The following is a 17,742-nucleotide window of genomic DNA, read 5'->3' on the forward strand; positions in this document are numbered from 1 at the left end:
TAACTTGAAGATGCTATATCAATGTAAGTTGTTGTATTTGGTAGAGTTATCGCTCCAGTCAAGGTGAAGTGTGATGATGGGTCTGGGCAATCCTTGTACTGTGTCCACCTAAACTATGTAAAAGTACAATTCTACGTTCTGTCCTTCCAAACCTGGACTGTGTCTGGAGGCTGCATTTTGAGCTGTATAACATTGCAATGAAGTGCAGTTGTTTATGGGTCTATCACAAGTGTTGGGACCAATTTGAGGGGGTGAATTAAGAGCATTTCAGAACAATAAAATGGACTGACTTACAATGCGATTTTTGCTATAGTGCATGCTAAATCAACCAACTGATGACTGGGTCTGATGGGATACATCTTTCAGAGGTGATTTTAGAAAATGTTATAGAAATTGTATTGGAATAATTCCAGTGCCTTTAGCCCGTTAAGGAGTACAGCTGATACTATAAAACTGTGAGGAAGAAACATCAGTGTTCTCAACTTCTTCCGGAACTTCCAGAATAAAATTACTGCCTTGGAATTATGGTTATTCTGTTTGTGTCTGGCTGACCAGACTGTCTCATGGCAATGCCCTAGACTGGAATCTTCTCATTCACCTGTTGTTGTATCTTCCCCGACGCGTGGGAAGGGTCTTTAATGCAGCTTCTCCTCGACTGTACAGCGAAGATCACTTGCAGTATGGAAGTTGGGATGATGCTGTTTCCTAACGGAAGTCCCATACTGCCTTTTGCTGGAGAGAGGGAGGAGTGTGGAACCTCGGCTAGGTCCATAGCCCACAGCCCTATGGTGAAGGGACGCCCAGAGGCATATGGAGCAAAAGGTCTGCTGATGGGCACAAACGATGGGGAGGTGCGCTGCAAGCTGTTCCCAAGCCACTTTACACCGCAGTGCTCTGTTAAAAGTAATGCTGAGAGCTGAAGCTGAATGTGAGCTCAGCATTGACCGTCACTGACTCCTGATACCAGGAAGCACTAAAAAAAGGTCTATACATGCTCCTACCTCAATATTTTCTCTATCTCGTACCTGTCTGTTATGGTACATCTGCTAAAGTTTAATGCGGTTTTTTTGGTTTTTAAACTGATTCTAACCGGGTGGGTGGGGTGGGGGAAGAAAGATTTGGGTGGTCTGTCCACTGCCTCTGAAATTACTCTGCGGGGGTCGTGGGTGAAGTCTGTCCCTCCATCGAGTCTTGTTGACTTGAGTGCTGAGTTTGTGCTGTTCTTATAACAGTGGGAATCCCAAGAACTTTTACTCCTATCTGTGTGACGTTATACTAGTACAGCACTGGCAGATTAAAGGGGATAATGTTTTGTGTGGGCTCCCATCCTATCATTTTATGACAACCGTAAGTAGGACAGAATTAAAATTCCATTTCAAAAGTCAGTATTTTATGTGGAGTGTGGAGCGGGGGGTCAGAGTGGTCATCTGGTGTTCCTAACTATATGTTCTCTTTCTATTCCCTCTCACCAGGCTCAGCAATGGCTTCCGTTGCTTCGAATGTTGATTCTAAAGCCGAGCTCACTTCATTACTGGAGCAGTGGGAGAAGGAGACTAACAACGGGCAGAATGTTATTCCTGTCCTGACCAAGTAAGTCCAGGAACAGGTTCAACTTTTTAAATTCCCATATTACAGTTGACAAGAGTAGAGAAGTTGGGACTTTCTTGAAGGCAAAATATAGAATGATAATTTATCTTGGGATGTATGGCACTGGGAATAGAGAGGTGAACACTGTGGGTGGGGAGATAAGATGTGGGTAATGGGAGTGGGAAGGTAGGGCTTGATCACTGGACGGGGAGGTGTGGTGTGGTTGTACGGGGAGTGAGGGCACGCTCACTGCGGATTTGGGAGCTAGTGCACGATGGGTAAGGATTGTAGAGGGAGCTTTATTCTGCACCTAACTGTACCTGGGAGTGCTTGATGCCAACACTGGGTGCCCAAAGTTGAAAGTGTTCCATTCCCCAATAAAATTTCTCACCTAAACAAGCACGGAGGTTCTCATTTAAAAACACAGCGTTGGCTGATCACATTGGAAGCAGGTCAATTTTTGGAGTTACTGAGCTCTGTGGTGTGAATGAGCTGAGTGACACTGTTAAAATGACACAACCTCTGAACCAGCCACTGGGTTAAAAAATCTGCGGATGCTAATTCAACTGCCTTGTTCTTGCAGCCTTGGTAACCATTCCAGTGACTCCATTAGCAAACACCTTTACATTTTAAAAAAAAGAAAAGTTTTTATAAAATCTTGACAGAAAATTGTTTTCTGATTGAGAAGTGCTAACAGAGAGACTCCTTCCGTTCAGTTAAATGGGGATATCAGCATAACACAGAGATCGAATGGCCTGAAGATGTTGCTAGGTGTTACTGTGCTGAAAACACTTCACTTTTTCCTTTAGGATTTCAGACCTCATTGAGAAGGAGACTGAGGAGTACCATAAGGCTGATCCTGATCCCTTCGATGATAGGCACCCTGGTAAGGCTGACCTTGCATTCAAATAGGTACTGTGGCAACAGCTGACCCTCTGGCCAAATCTGAATGGTGTTATCTGAGAAGAGGCCTGCCATTGAACTATACAGCATTAGTAGAGACCAACAAATGGGGGATGTATGCCAAGGACTTGTTACATGTGATTTATTCAGTGGCCGGAGCCAACTGAACAAGGCCAGTGACGAGTCAGAAGTCTGCTCTGGCAATGTCACGTTCAATGCATGGTGACATTTTTAGCTTAGAATTTGTCTGAAAATAGTGATAAAAGCTGTAGTGCCACCTTCTCAAAGCAGTGAAAACATTGCTTGTTCTATCATTATGGCTATGACTGTTAAACTGGTTGGATTCCGTTTCCTGTTCACTGGCCGTGTGATTTCGAGGGAGAATATAGGGTTTGTATGTGATTTCTACAGGAATTTTGGGTTAGTGTGTAATTTCTAGGGGGTAAAATGGGTTAGTGCATGATTTCTAAGGCGATAACAAGTTAGTGCAGGACTTCATGGGGAATTTAGAGTTAGTGTGTGATTTCTCGGGGAATATCGGGTTAGGTTAATGTGTGAGCTCATGGTTAGGATAGTGAGATGTCTCGGGGAATATCGGGTTAAGTTAGTGTGATGTCTCGGGGAATATCGGGTTAAGTTAGTGTGATGTCTCGGGGAATATCGGGTTAAGTTAGTGTGATGTCTCGGGGAATATCGGGTTAAGTTAGTGTGATGTCTCGGGGAATATCGGGTTAGGTTAGTGAGATGTCTTGGGGAATATCGGGTTAGGTTAGTGTGATGTCTCGGGGAATATCGGGTTAGGTTCGTGTGATGTCTCGGGGAATATCGGGTTAGGTTAGTGTGATCCCTTGGGGAATATCGGGTTAGGTTAGTGAGATGTCTCGGGGAATATCGGGTTAGGTTAGTGTGATGTCTCGGGGAATATCGGGTTAGGTTAGTGTGATGTCTCGGGGAATATCGGGTTCGGTTAGTGTGATGTCTCGGGGAATATCGGGTTAAGTTAGTGTGATGTCTCGTGGAATATCGGGTTAGGTTAGTGTGATGTCTCGGGGAATATCGGGTTAAGTTAGTGTGATGTCTCGTGGAATATCGGGTTAGGTTAGTGTGATGTCTCGGGGAATATCGGGTTAAGTTAGTGTGATGTCTCGTGGAATATCGGGTTAGGTTAGTGTGATGTCTCGGGGAATATCGGGTTAAGTTAGTGTGATGTCTCGTGGAATATCGGATTAGGTTAGTGTGATGTCTCGGGGAATATCGGGTTAGGTTAGTGTGATGTCTCGGGGAATATCGGGTTAAGTTAGTGTGATGTCTCCAGGAATATCGGGTTAAGTTAGTGTGATGTCTCGGGGAATATCGGGTTAAGTTAGTGTGATGTCTCGGGGAATATCGGGTTAAGTTAGTGTGATGTCTCGGGGAATATCGGGTTAAGTTAGTGTGATCCCTTGGGGAATATCGGGTTAGGTTAGTGAGATGTCTCGGGGAATATCGGGTTAGGTTAGTGTGATGTCTCGGGGAATATCGGGTTAAGTTAGTCTGATCCCTTGGGGAATATCGGGTTAGGTTAGTGTGATGTCTCGGGGAATATCGGGTTAGGTTAGTGAGATGTCTCGGGGAATATCGGGTTAAGTTAGTGTGATCCCTTGGGGAATATCGGGTTAGGTTAGTGTGCTGTCTCGGGGAATATCGGGTTAAGTTAGTGTGATGTCTCGGGGAATATCGGGTTAGGTTAGTGAGATGTCTCGGGGAATATCGGGTTAAGTTCGTGTGATGTCTCGGGGAATATCGGGTTAAGTTAGTGTGATGTCTCGGGGAATATCGGGTTAAGTTAGTGTGATGTCTCGGGGAATATCGGGTTAAGTTAGTGTGATGTCTCGGGGAATATCGGGTTAAGTTAGTGTGATCCCTTGGGGAATATCGGGTTAGGTTAGTGAGATGTCTCGGGGAATATCGGATTAGGTTAGTGTGATGTCTCGGGGAATATCGGGTTAAGTTCGTGTGATGTCTCGGGGAATATCGGGTTAAGTTAGTGTGATGTCTCGGGGAATATCGGGTTAAGTTAGTGTGATGTCTCGGGGAATATCGGGTTAAGTTAGTGTGATCCCTTGGGGAATATCGGGTTAGGTTAGTGTGATGTCTCGGGGAATATCGGGTTAAGTTAGTGAGATGTCTCGGGGAATATCGGGTTAAGTTAGTGTGATGTCTCGGGGAATATCGGGTTAAGTTAGTGTGATGTCTCGGGGAATATCGGGTTAAGTTCGTGTGATGTCTCGGGGAATATCGGGTTAAGTTAGTGTGATGTCTCGGGGAATATCGGATTAGGTTAGTGTGATGTCTCGGGGAATATCGGGTTAAGTTAGTGTGATGTCTCGGGGAATATCGGGTTAAGTTAGTGTGATGTCTCGGGGAATATCGGGTTAAGTTAGTGTGATGTCTCGGGGAATATCGGGTTAAGTTAGTGTGATGTCTCGGGGAATATCGGGTTAAGTTAGTGTGATGTCTCGGGGAATATCGGGTTAAGTTAGTGTGATGTCTCGGGGAATATCGGGTTAAGTTCGTGTGATGTCTCGGGGAATATCGGATTAGGTTAGTGTGATGTCTCGGGGAATATCGGGTTAAGTTAGTGTGATGTCTCGGGGAATATCGGGTTAAGTTAGTGTGATGTCTCGGGGAATATCGGGTTAAGTTCGTGTGATGTCTCGGGGAATATCGGATTAGGTTAGTGTGATGTCTCGGGGAATATCGGGTTAAGTTAGTGTGATGTCTCGGGGAATATCGGGTTAAGTTAGTGTGATGTCTCGGGGAATATCGGGTTAAGTTAGTGTGATCCCTTGGGGAATATCGGGTTAGGTTAGTGAGATGTCTCGGGGAATATCGGGTTAGGTTAGTGAGATGTCTCGGGGAATATCGGGTTAAGTTAGTGTGATGTCTCGGGGAATATCGGGTTAAGTTCGTGTGATGTCTCGGGGAATATCGGATTAGGTTAGTGTGATGTCTCGGGGAATATCGGGTTAAGTTAGTGTGATGTCTCGGGGAATATCGGGTTAAGTTAGTGTGATGTCTCGGGGAATATCGGGTTAAGTTAGTGTGATCCCTTGGGGAATATCGGGTTAGGTTAGTGAGATGTCTCGGGGAATATCGGGTTAGGTTAGTGAGATGTCTCGGGGAATATCGGGTTAAGTTAGTGTGATCCCTTGGGGAATATCGGGTTACGTTAGTGTGATGTCTCGGGGAATATCGGGTTAGGTTAGTGTGATGTCTTGGGTAATATCGGGTTAAGTTAGTGTGGTGTCTCGGGGAATATCGGGTAAAGTTAGTGTGATCCCTTGGGGAATATCGGGTTAGGTTAGTGAGATGTCTCGGGGAATATCGGGTTAAGTTAGTGTGATGTCTCGGGGAATATCGGGTTAGGTTAGTGAGATGTCTCGGGGAATATCGGGTTAGGTTAGTGAGATGTCTCGGGGAATATCGGGTTAGGTTGGTGAGATGTCTCGGGGAATATCGGGTTACGTTCGTGTGATGTCTCGGGGAATATCGGGTTAAGTTAGTGTGATGTCTCGGGGAATATCGGGTTAGGTTAATGTGATGTCTCGGGGAATAGCAGGATAGTGTGCAGTTTCTAGGGGAATAATGGAGCAGTACATGATTTCTAGAGGAATATAACTGGCTAATTGCATCATTTCTAGTGAATATTGGGTTCGTGCTCAATTTCTAGCGGGCAAAATGGGTTTGTGTGTGCTTTCTCGGGGAAATATTGGTTTCTTCTGCAATTTCTTCGGAGATGCTGCGTTAGTGAGTGATTTCCAAGGGAATATTGGTTTAGTATCATTTTGCCTACGTTAAACTCAACTGACGTTAACCAAAAGATATTGAAAAGAAAGCTTGATTGTTGAAATCTTTTTGGAAGGAAAGTACTATTCTTTGTAATATACAATTAACGTGCATTTCTTTCAGGTCGAGCGGATCCCGAATGTAGGCTGGGACATCTGTTAAAAATACTCTTCAAAAATGATGATTTTATGAATTCGGTAAGTTATGCTTGCTGCTAGATAATGCAGGTACAATGAACAGAACAGAGGAAAAGTCAAAGGAGAAGAAAAACCATTCGCCCCATCAAAGCTCGCCCCGTTTGTACCCTGACTCTCCCATCAAAGCTCGTCCCGTTTGTACCCTGACTCTCCCATCAAAGCTCGTCCCGTTTGTACCCTGACTCTCCCATCAAAGCTCGTCCCGTTTGTACCCTGACTCTCCCATCAAAGCTCGTCCCGTTTGTACCCTGACTGTTCCATCAAAGCTCGCCCCGTTTGTACCCTGACTCTCCCATCAAAGCTCGCCCCGTTTGTACCCTGACTGTTCCATCAAAGCTCGTCCCGTTTGTACCCTGACTGTTCCATCAAAGCTCGCCCCGTTTGTACCCTGACTCTCCCATCAAAGCTCGTCCCGTTTGTACCCTGACTCTCCCATCAAAGCTCGTCCCGTTTGTACCCTGACTGTTCCATCAGAGCTCGCCCCGTTTGTACCCTGACTCTCCCATCAAAGCTCGTCCCGTTTGTACCCTGACTCTCCCATCAAAGCTCGTCCCGTTTGTACCCTGACTGTTCCATCAGAGCTCGCCCCGTTTGTACCCTGACTCTCCCATCAAAGCTCGCCCCGTTTGTACCCTGACTGTTCCATCAAAGCTCGCCCCGTTTGTACCCTGACTCTCCCATCAAAGCTCGCCCCGTTTGTACCCTGACATGTTCTGGGTTTATAGTATCCATGCCAGTCAATATTTCAAGTTGCCATTGGTGACTTATCTGTGCAGGCCTTATTTGTCCAGTATGTCTGTAGTAAGAAGCCGAGTCTGCTGGGAAAGTTTGTTCTAGTTGGAGTGAACTTGTATGTTTGTAAGGTAAAGCAGCAATTCTCCTTGACTCGGTGACTATCCTGGAGTCCTCACCACCTCCGCACTCCCAGACCTTCCCGACTGAGCAGGTCCACAGCCCTCGGAGTAATGCACATATCTGAACAAACTGCTAATCCTGTCTGAACAGGGAAGTGCCTATAACCTGTAGTGGGTGCATTCGTTATAATGGGGTTCAGAACCACTTGGGAGCCAACTTGCCCTGTGAAAATAAACTACCAGCAGTATGAAGTGAACACAGCTTTGGGATTGCTCTCAGGTGGGTCCCATGAAAATGAATGGGGCGCTCCATCCCTGGTTCATCTGGTAAAGGCAATGAGTAGCTGAGCTATGCAGACCAGGCCAATCCCAGATTGAATTCCCATTCTTTGCTATTTAGCTGTGCTTCCTCCTGGGTCTGGGGCACTGACACCAACTAGCATCCATTAGGGGTGCTGAAGTTGGTTTATGCCTCCTGACCCAGGGAGGGGATCAGCGGGCGTTCCTGTTCCTGACCGCCAACGGTGACGTATGTGTGTGAACATTGGGTGAGGATAGGAGTGGCCTTGGCTGCGATACCCTGCAGGAGGCAAATTACTGGTCAGTGTTTTGGAGGGAAGAAAGTAGGATGGAAATTGCCAAACAAAACCTCCTAAATGGATCTGTGCTAGGACTTTGGTGGTTTCTCCCTGTCGGTGACATCAGTCAAGGCTAACAGATCCAAAGTAACATCGTTCTGTTGGGCAGGAAATGTGACCTTTGTTTCTAAAAAGGTAGCGAGTATTTTTAAAATCATATATTTTCTTAAGATGGGCATTGAGGGAATACTTTGGACAAACAGCCCTTTTTAATATTATTCGGGGCACTAATTAAATGCTCTTTCTGACCTCGGCTATAAGGTGAAATCAGTAGAAATTTGACTTCCTGTTCCTTTGAATTTGTAGTGGAAGGAATTTCTATGGTTAAAGGGATTTGCAAACTTGCCTTGCTGCAGTGAGGAGCAGCAGGCTAGTGTGGATTGTTGGGGGGTGGTACCGGGAGGCAGCACTGCACACAGATGTAGTAAACTGTTAACAGCCATAGCCCGCTCTATTACAGGAATTAATAATAGGAAAGTGTTTGACACCTGAATGGGAGTTTCAGTGCTAGAAGTGTTAAGGCTGGCAGTTACTACGTGATGCATTGGAGCATCAACACAGTGGAGGGAAGTGGGTTTGGGTCTGTGGTTTCACTGGAAAGAGGAAGGAAACTCAGTAAGGGACTCTTCACCGGTCTGCTCTCGTGTTCCTCCTGGCCGGTCGGTCTCGAGCACCCACCTGGCCCCTCTCTCTATCAGCTGCAATTCATATCAGTCCTGGGAAGACCAGGGCTATGGTGAAAAGGAACTAAACTTGGAATAAAAGAGGCACTTTTTTTTGTAAAGAAAAGAGCGCTGGCATTGCGATGGCTTTGGGGGGTGGAGTGATACAGACTTGGAATGGATGTCCAGGCTCGATAGCACAGGTAGAAACCCTGGAATTGAGAGAGTTGCATATTGTGATGGGATTGTAGGTTTCTCTGGGAGGATGAGGTAAAATAGGCTACGTGACCCTCCTCATCATATTGATCTCCTGATACTTTTATTTTCAATATAAAGTACTCTCCCTCCAATAACGACGTGAAAATCTGTTCCCTTATGGGAAACATATTTCTGTAAATTGATCTCCCTTTTGAGGAGATGTTAGGATGATGCCAGGAATGGGAAACTATAGTTATAAGGAGAGACTTGAGATACTGGGACTCCTTCCACTGAAGACATTTAATAAGAGGTTTTTAAAATTATGAAGGGTTTTGATGAGTGGAAATGGGGACGACTGTGTCCTCTGGTTGTGGAGTAAGTGCTGAGGGGCTATCAATTTAAAATGATCACCGAGTGAGGAGAGATTGGGAGAATGTTCTTTATGCAGAATTGGAGTGTGGGAAGCTTTGCCATTGAGAATAGTTGAAGCAGAGAGCATTGCATCTTTTAAGGGAGGAGTAGAAGTCATTTGAAGCAGTGGAAGAGACAGGACTATGGGCGAAGAGTAGGGTGTTGGGATTAGGTTTTATTCTAGCAAAGACACACTATAGCTGAATGGTCGTCTTTTTGCTGTAAACTTGTCATTCTATATAGAGTGACTCCATGAAATGTAAATCAATAGAATGATTGCTGCTTGGCATCATTCTGGATGCTGATCTGGAGACACCCAAGCCGAGAGAAATAAATAGCAGCCAAGTACAGTGCCATGCATCAGTTCTCTAGGTTACTGTATCAATCCACAGCCTATGTCATTGGTATGTCTCTGTGGGAAGGAAATTTGTTAGTACAATTTTACATCGAAACATAGGAATTGCTAGACAAAAATAGACCACAGTCCATTTAGTTTGCCTTCTACCATCCTGGGAGTAGTATGATGCAAGGATAATAGAGTTGTCGACTAATCATAGCAATCAATCTCTTAATTAGTCTACAACAGACCCGGACATGAGGTGAGGAAAACCCCAGTGGTGGAGAGTTTTGGGAACCACAGGTCCAAAGTCACCTGTTTCTTGCAAGCCTGTTACACTTACCACATTTCACATCTCAAGTTACTCATACACTGTATCCCAAAATGTTATTTTCTGAAAGAAATCTATCTAATTTACATTTGAATGAATCAATGCTAACTGCTTCCACCGTCTCTCGAGGGAGCCTGTTCCATAGATTGACCACTCGCTCACTGAAATAGTGTTTCTGCAGACTGGTTTTGAATTTGCTCCCTTCATGCGCAGGCCATGTCCTCTTGTTCTGCTGTTCTGGACAAGGTGAAACAGCTTGTCATGGTCTACATTATCTAGCCCCTTTACACATTCAATCTCTTACCCTTTTTCAACATATGGGGGCAGGCAGGGGTGAAAGAGGATTTTACTGAAAGTTCGACCCTTATGCTGCTGTGCCACCTGTTCGTGAGCAGATAAACATGTACTTTGTTTTTTGATTTTGTCTTTCCTTATTTCCCCTCTCCCGTGCTCCTGGACAGCTGGTGAATGCTTATGTGATGACCAGTAGAGATGCTCCAGTCAACACTGCAGCGTGCCGTCTCTTGTTGGATATCATGCCGGGACTGGAAACTGCTGTCGTCTTTCAGGAGAAGGTAGGAAGAAGGATGCTTGTGGGGGTGTTTGCTTATTGGGCAGTGTCATTGTGTGTAAAAGTAGTATAATACCACAAGGAGTAGTTGAGGTGAATAGCATAGAAGCATTTAAAGGGAAGCTCGATAAACACAAGTGAGAAAGAAATAGAAGGTTATGCTGATAGGGTCAGATGAAGAGTGGTGGGAGGAGGCTCGTGTGGAGCATAAACGCCAGCATCGACCAGTTGGGCTGAACAGTCTTTCTTTGTAATTATAAACCAGCCTGTAATACTCGCGTTAAAAGTGATGAAAGGCACTGCATTCAGCTTCAACGTGTACCGGATTAGCTGAAGTACCCACATCGGTAGTTTTGACGAGCTTCTTAGCCTATAAAACAGCAGCAAACTTCAGTCCCTTAAGATCATTGAGAAATCTGCATGAAGTGCTGGGGCCCATAATACAGGACACTGTCCAGGCTGCGGAGAGCTGGGCAAGGTGGAATCAAGCGATGGTGGTTAGATGTTACGAACCTGGAGATTGTAGCAGGGAGGAGGCGAGGAGTTCCTGGAGTTGGGGGGGACAATGTGACAAGTAACATGTAAAAATAACAGACAAAATAACATGTCTAGTATAACTTCCAGGACCCTTTCTAAGTCTCCCTGTTCTAGTTCTGTTTAATTCATTATGAATTTATGTCCCATATTTTTTAACCAACTTTATATTTACCAGTGCTAAATTTAATTTGCCTTGTCTGCCCAATAGAATAACCTTTTACCCCATCCTCTGCTTCTACTGCCCTCTGCATTCTGTGTCATCAGCAAATTTGACTAGTTATGGGTAGTTTCGATATCCAACTCATTTATGTAGATTAGAAATGGGAAAGAACCAGGCCTGCACAGCAGAGCCTCTGACTGTTAGAAAGTTACTGTCAGACCCACTTTTTTTACTGGAATTTACTACATTATGATTTTTTAAAAACATGTAGACCTCGAGCAGACCAAACATCATTCTTGTGGTGATTTATTATGTTCAGGCTCTTTTGCTCCCCGCCCCCCCTTCCCGTGCACTGTTAACTCTGATGGGGTTTATGTAGACCCGTTGCAAATTAAATTTCTGTCGTACTCTTTAAATAATTGTATTGCACCACTTTTTACTTGTGCACGATGGCAGGACTTTTGGCCCCTGGGTTTCAGGGTGCTGGCTTTACCAGTAGCAAAGCTTTGTTTTTAAACTGTTTGTTTTTTAATATTCAGATACAGAGACCAACAAAGGGACACTATTGAGACATATATTTCACATAATGAATGTCAGAGATCATTAATACATGTGTTCAAACAACGAACCTGATTCCTGGTGAGGATTGAATCAGTCATGATGAACTTTTATAAAACACTGGTTCGGCCACAGCTGGAGTATTGTGTCCAGTTCTGGGCACCACACTTTAGGAAGGATGTGAAGGCCTTGGAAAGGGTGCAGAAGAGATTTACTAGAATGATTCCAGGGTTGAGGGACTTTAGCTATGTGGTTAGACTGGAGAAGCTGGGGTTGTTCTCCCTGGAACAGAGACGGTTGTGAGGAGATTTGATAGAGGTATTCAAAATCATGAAGGGTCTAGACAGTAGGTAGAGAGAAACTGTTCCCATTGGTGGAAGGGTCAAGAACCAGAGGATATAGATTTAAGGTGATTGGCAAAAGAACCAAAGGTGACATGAGGAAAAACCTTTTTACACAGCGAGTGGTTATGATCTGGAATGCACTGCCTGAGGGGGTGATGGAGGCAGATTCAATCATGGCCTTCAAAAGGGAACTGGATAAGTACACAAAAAGAAAAAATGTGCAGGGCTAACGGGATAGGGCGGGAGAGTGGGACTAGCTGCATTGCTCTTGCACAGAGCCGGCGTGGACTCAATGGGCCAAATGGCCGCCTCCTGTGCTGTACCCTTTCTATGTAAACTTGTACACGTGTGAAGAGGATATGAGGCAGAATCGTTGGCAGAAACAAGACTGTTTATATTTGAAAAAGCCACGTGGGGCTCCTTCCCGTCCCCTCCCCTCGCGCCGATGGCTCAGTTGCTGTAAGCAGCGGGTAACTGTGTCACACAGACGAGCAGCTTCCAGGTTTGATACAGTGCAGATCACAGCCAATGTGGCAGTAAGGGTGTGCCAATTGGCCTCAGTGCCCCTTACGTGGTGAGAGGAACAATCAGCCCGTCTTCTTGCTCCTGGTAGCAGTCCACTGATGGGAAGAGGTGGATCCATGAGCTGTTGGATTGGGCTTCGCTGTGATACCTTCCTCTTTTCTCTCTTTCCCCCCTCCCTCCTCCTTTCCCCACCCCCACAATCATGAATCTCCTGACTCCACATACTGTCTCAGCTCGCACACGACGAATGGCCACTTGGAAGAAATTGAAGAGCTCCATACGTCTGAGAGAATTAAACCAACCATAATTTTCCAGCCTTGGTCGTTTAATTTTCGGTGTTAATGAAGTTGTTTAGTAAACCGTGGGGGAATTTGTCTGACTTGGTCTGCAGAGAACTCCCATCCATTGCTGCTGTGTTTGTGCTTTCTTTAGGAGGGGATTGTTGAAAACTTATTCAAATGGGCAAAAGAATCAGATCAGCCACTGAGAACCTACGCCACCGGTCTCCTTGCTGGGGCCATGGAAAACCAGGACATTGCAGCCAACTACCGGGAGGAAAACTGGCAGATGGTAAGGAATGTGACGCTGCTGTTTTAAGGTTCAGGGACCCCAGTAATTGTATTTCAGGATTCCCCCAAACACATTGCCTGTGGATTCACCATAGTTATGGATTTTTGCAGGTTCTCTGAGAATCTGCAAGTTAAATAAAAATCAGACCTGGGGGTCGGAGCAATGTTGGTTCCATCGTGTTTGTCTCTAAACTTTCCCCTTCAAATATCAAATGGTCACTGGGCAGTCATTAGGCAAAATGTAATTGCAAGTCATTTATTAACCATACAAAGTGGCCATTCATGTTGTTCATTACCACCGTCAATGAGCACTGTCCTGTTTTTATAAAGTGCAAGGGGGTTTAGTTTTTCTTTCCCTCCCTCCCCTTGGCGGGTTTCCTTGGGTGATGCATCGCTCCTCAGCTGGGAGAGCTGATACTCACCCACTCCTGGGCCTCTGCTGCTCTTCCTGGAGCTTCGAGGATACACGTGAGTGACTTGGGGTTGAATTCATGTAATCCTCTCTATACGCACACGCAGGAATATGCCGATGGAGTCACAGTCCTGGCGTACCTACAGTGTAAAGGACCATCGGTATATATCGTACACATTAGAAGAGTCCATCTCGGCAATTCAGCCTGTATGATGCCTCTGTGTATTACAGACACCTGTTGGACTCCAGTTAGGAAAGAAGTCAAACAAATAATATGAAAGCAAGGAGGAACTACGAAATTAAATTATCAAGGGATGTAAAACGAAATAGTAAAGTATGCTACAGACACATAAATAACAAAAGAAAAATCAAAATAGGGATAGGGCCACTAAGGGATGCACAAGATAAACTCACCGGTAATTACAGCGAAATGGCAGAAATATTGAATAGGTACTTTGCCTCCGTATTTACCAAGGAGACTAACATGGTGGGCATGACATTAGAAGGAGAGATCAAAAAAAAATACAGAAACATTTAAGATAGAAAGCGGGGAGATAATTGATAAACTAATCAAACTTAGAGAGGAGAAAACCTCTGGTCCGGATGGATTGCATTCGCGCATATTAAAAAAGTTAGGGAAGAGATGGCAGAGGGAGTGTGTGAGTGTGTGTGAATAAATATTCATTAGAAAAGGGAATAGTGCCAGAGGACTGGCGGACAGCTAATGTTATTTCTATATTTAAAAAGCGAGATAGAACAAGTCCAGGAAACTAAACAATTAGCTTAACGTCGGTGGTAGGAATGATAATGGAATCTTTACTCAAAGATGTAATAGAAAAACACCTAGAGAACAAAAATATAATAATGAATGGTCAGCTCGGATTTCAGAAGGGAAAGTCACGCTGATCAACCTTTTGAATTCTTTGAAGAAGTAACAGAGTAGACGAGGGTAATGTGGTAGATATAATAAATTTGGATTTTCAAAAGGCCTTCAATAAGGTACTGCATTGAAGACTCATGACTAAGGTCAGAGCAAAAGGAGTCAGGTCAGAATGGATAGCAAGTTGGCTACAAAACAGAAAACAGAGTAGGGGTTAGCTACTCGGACTGGTAAAAGGTGTGAAGTGGTGTTCCACAGGGATCGGTCCTGGGACCACTGTTGTTCACAATTTACATTGGATTTGGATTCAGGAATCGGAAGTACAATTTCAAAGTTTGCGGATGACACTAAATTGTGGGGTGTAGTTAATACAAAGGAAGAATGCGTCAAAACGCAAGAAGACATTAATAAACTTGCAGAATGGGCATGTAATTGTCAAATAAATTTCAATATAGACAAGTGTGAGGTGGTGCAGCTTGATAGGAAGAATAAGAACGCCGGATTTTCCTTGGAAAATAAGAGTCTAAATGGAAAAGAGGAGCAAAGGGATCTAGGGATACAGATACACAAATCACTAAAAGTAGCGACGCAGGTTAATGAGGCCATAAAAAGGCAAATCAAGCACTGGGGTTCATTTCAAGAGGGATAGAATTGAAAAGCAGAGAAGTTATGTTAAACTTTAATAGAACCTTGGTAAGACCACACATGGAATACTATGCTCAGTTCTGCTCTCCATATTATAGAAAGGATATACAGGCATTGGAGAGGGTGCAAAAAAAGATTCACAAGGATAATACCAGAACTGAGAGGATATACATCAGGAATGGCTGAACAGATATTCCTGATGTATATCCTCTAAGGATATACATCAGGAATGACTGGGGCTCTTTTCTCTAGAAAAGAGAAGACTGAGGGATGACCTGATGGAGGTCTTTAAGATAATGGTAGGGTTTGAAAGGGTAGACAGAATCACAGAATGATACAGCAGAGGAGGAGGCCATTTGGCCCATCATGCCTATGCCGGATGTGTCTTGTTCAGTACAAGGAAGGTGAGAATGATCGGTGTCAGGAGCTGTAAGCCATTAGGGATGGGTCTGAACAGAATGGACACTAGTCTCGTAGAGAAAATGTTTCCACTTGTGGGGGAGTCCAAAACTAGAGATCATAAATATAAAATAATCGCTAATAAATCCAATAGGGAATTCAGGAGAAACTTCTTTACCCAAAGAGTGGTAAGTATATAGAATGTGCTACCACAAGGAGTAGTTGAGGCAAATAACATAAATACATTTAAGAGGAAGCTAGATAAGCACATGAGGGAGAAAGGAATAGAAGGGTATCTTGATAGGGTTACATGACGTAGGGAGGATGAAGGCTCGTATGGAGCAGAAACGCCAATATAGACCAATTGGGCCGAATGGCCTGTTTTTGTGCTGTAGTTTTGATGTAGCATCTGCTGTCCAAGTGAAAATGGGAGTGGTGATTAAGGTCTAAAGCTGTTAAACTCAATGTTAAGGCCAGAAGGCTGTAAAGTGACTAGTAAAAAGACAAGTTGCTGCTCCTCGAGTTTGCATTGAGCTTCATTGGAACAGTGCAGGAGGCAGAGGACAGAGGTTGGAGTGGGATGGAGAATTTAAGTGAAATGTCTTTTCGTGACCCCTGTGGTTGCTGTTCGGGAGTCAGTCAGTCAAATCCTCAATACAAATGCAAGTTCTTTTGATGCTAGAGTGATATTGACCACAGTGTGGGAATTGGTTTTAAAATGAATCCAATTAATTTTGTGTACAGTTTACAAATGCGATTGGGAGCCTCCATTCTCTTATTTATGTGCTGCACCAATGACCCATTTCTGTTTTGCTCGAAGGTGCCGGTAATGCTGCAGCGCTTGCGAGATTTGCAGATACAAGACCTGGAAAACAACCAGAAGACGAAATGGCAGAGCCCGCGGAGGCCACACTTCACACCGTTGCTTCCCATGGACGAAGAGGCGGTGGACATGGACTACGGCGACACCTCGAAAGCAGAGGATGGGGAGGACTGCGCCGATGATGTGTCCTTCCAGGTGAACTCTTCGCATAAAACCAGCAGCAGAATCAACTCCACTGTCAAGACCACTGAGAGCGAGGAGGGAGTGAAGGGGAAGGATGTGCGAAGGACTGAGAGGGAGGATGTAAAGCAGGCAGCTAAACAAAGACTCAGCTTTACCAACTTGGACTCTGAACGAATATGCAACGAGCAGTCGAACAGCTGGTCAGAAATGTCACCTTGGGTGATTGGCAATAATTATAACCTTTACCCTTTGACCTCTGCCATTGAGCAAAGGTTAATTCTACAATACTTAACGCCCCTGGGGGAATATCAGGAGGTGAGTAGCAAAAATGATTTTTATTAATTCTTGGGATGTGGGCATCACTGGCAAAGCTGGCATTTATTGCCCATCTCTAGTTGCCCTTGAGAAGGTAGTATGGTTTGATACAACTGAGTGGCTTGCGCAGCCACTTCAGAGGACAGTTAAGAGTCAATCACGTTGGTGAGAGACTAGAGTCACATGTAGGCCCAGACCGGGTTGGGATGACGGGTTTCCTTCCCAAAAGGACATTGGTGAACCAGTTGGGTTTTTGCGACAATCCGACAGCTTCCTGGTCACTTTACTGATTTTTTTTTTATTCCCAGAGTTTTTTTTGGAAAACTGAATTCAAATTCTCAAACTATAATGGTGGGATTTGACTCGAGTTCTCTGGATTATTAATCCAGGTCTCTGGATTACTAGTCCAGTAACATAACCACTATGCTACCAAAGCGGAATTACTTTCTTTAATTGCTCTTTTTGTGAGGGATGTTAATAATATGGAGCACCCAGTGTTGGCATTGTGATCCCAGGTATAGAACATTTAGATATAGAACAAAAGCCCCTTCTCCCCAAAAGTGTGTCTCCTCCCCATATCAGAAGCTCGTCCCCTGTTATCCCTGTGTGGCATTTTTCCACTTCCCACGGCGACCATCCCATCCAGTTTCAGTTCGGGACAGTTTCCCTACATTACAACGGTGACCACACTTCAGAAGTACTTAATTGGCAGTAAATTGCTCTGGGATGTCCTGAGCTCATGAAGTGCACTACATAAATACATGCCCTTTCCTTCAGTTCTGTGCTGTGGACCCATGCTCACTAGACCTGGGTTGAGACTGACAGACTAATCCAGGTAGGACTCTTGGAGCCAGTTGGTAGGGGAGCCTTTGATC

At 44.6% G+C, this 17,742-nt stretch overlaps 1 protein-coding gene across 4 annotated transcripts in view; it reads left to right on the plus strand.

Annotated features, from left to right (window-relative positions):
- LOC137334312 (DDB1- and CUL4-associated factor 1-like) overlaps window positions 1-17,742 on the plus strand; it is a 124,888-nt gene that overhangs the window by 37,088 nt on the left and 70,058 nt on the right. For all 4 annotated transcript variants that reach the window (XM_067999001.1, XM_067999002.1, XM_067999003.1 and 1 more), the window contains exons 2-7: window positions 1,473-1,590; window positions 2,397-2,473; window positions 6,442-6,515; window positions 10,408-10,521; window positions 13,074-13,211; window positions 16,367-16,867. In XM_067999001.1, the coding sequence (XP_067855102.1) occupies window positions 1,481-1,590; window positions 2,397-2,473; window positions 6,442-6,515; window positions 10,408-10,521; window positions 13,074-13,211; window positions 16,367-16,867 (1,014 nt within the window). In that variant the 5' untranslated portion in view covers window positions 1,473-1,480. The remainder of the gene's footprint in view (window positions 1-1,472; window positions 1,591-2,396; window positions 2,474-6,441; window positions 6,516-10,407; window positions 10,522-13,073; window positions 13,212-16,366; window positions 16,868-17,742) is intronic.

The sequence above is a fragment of the Heptranchias perlo genome, chromosome 17 (genome assembly GCF_035084215.1).
Source record: "Heptranchias perlo isolate sHepPer1 chromosome 17, sHepPer1.hap1, whole genome shotgun sequence".
Classification (NCBI taxonomy): Eukaryota; Metazoa; Chordata; class Chondrichthyes; order Hexanchiformes; family Hexanchidae; genus Heptranchias; species Heptranchias perlo.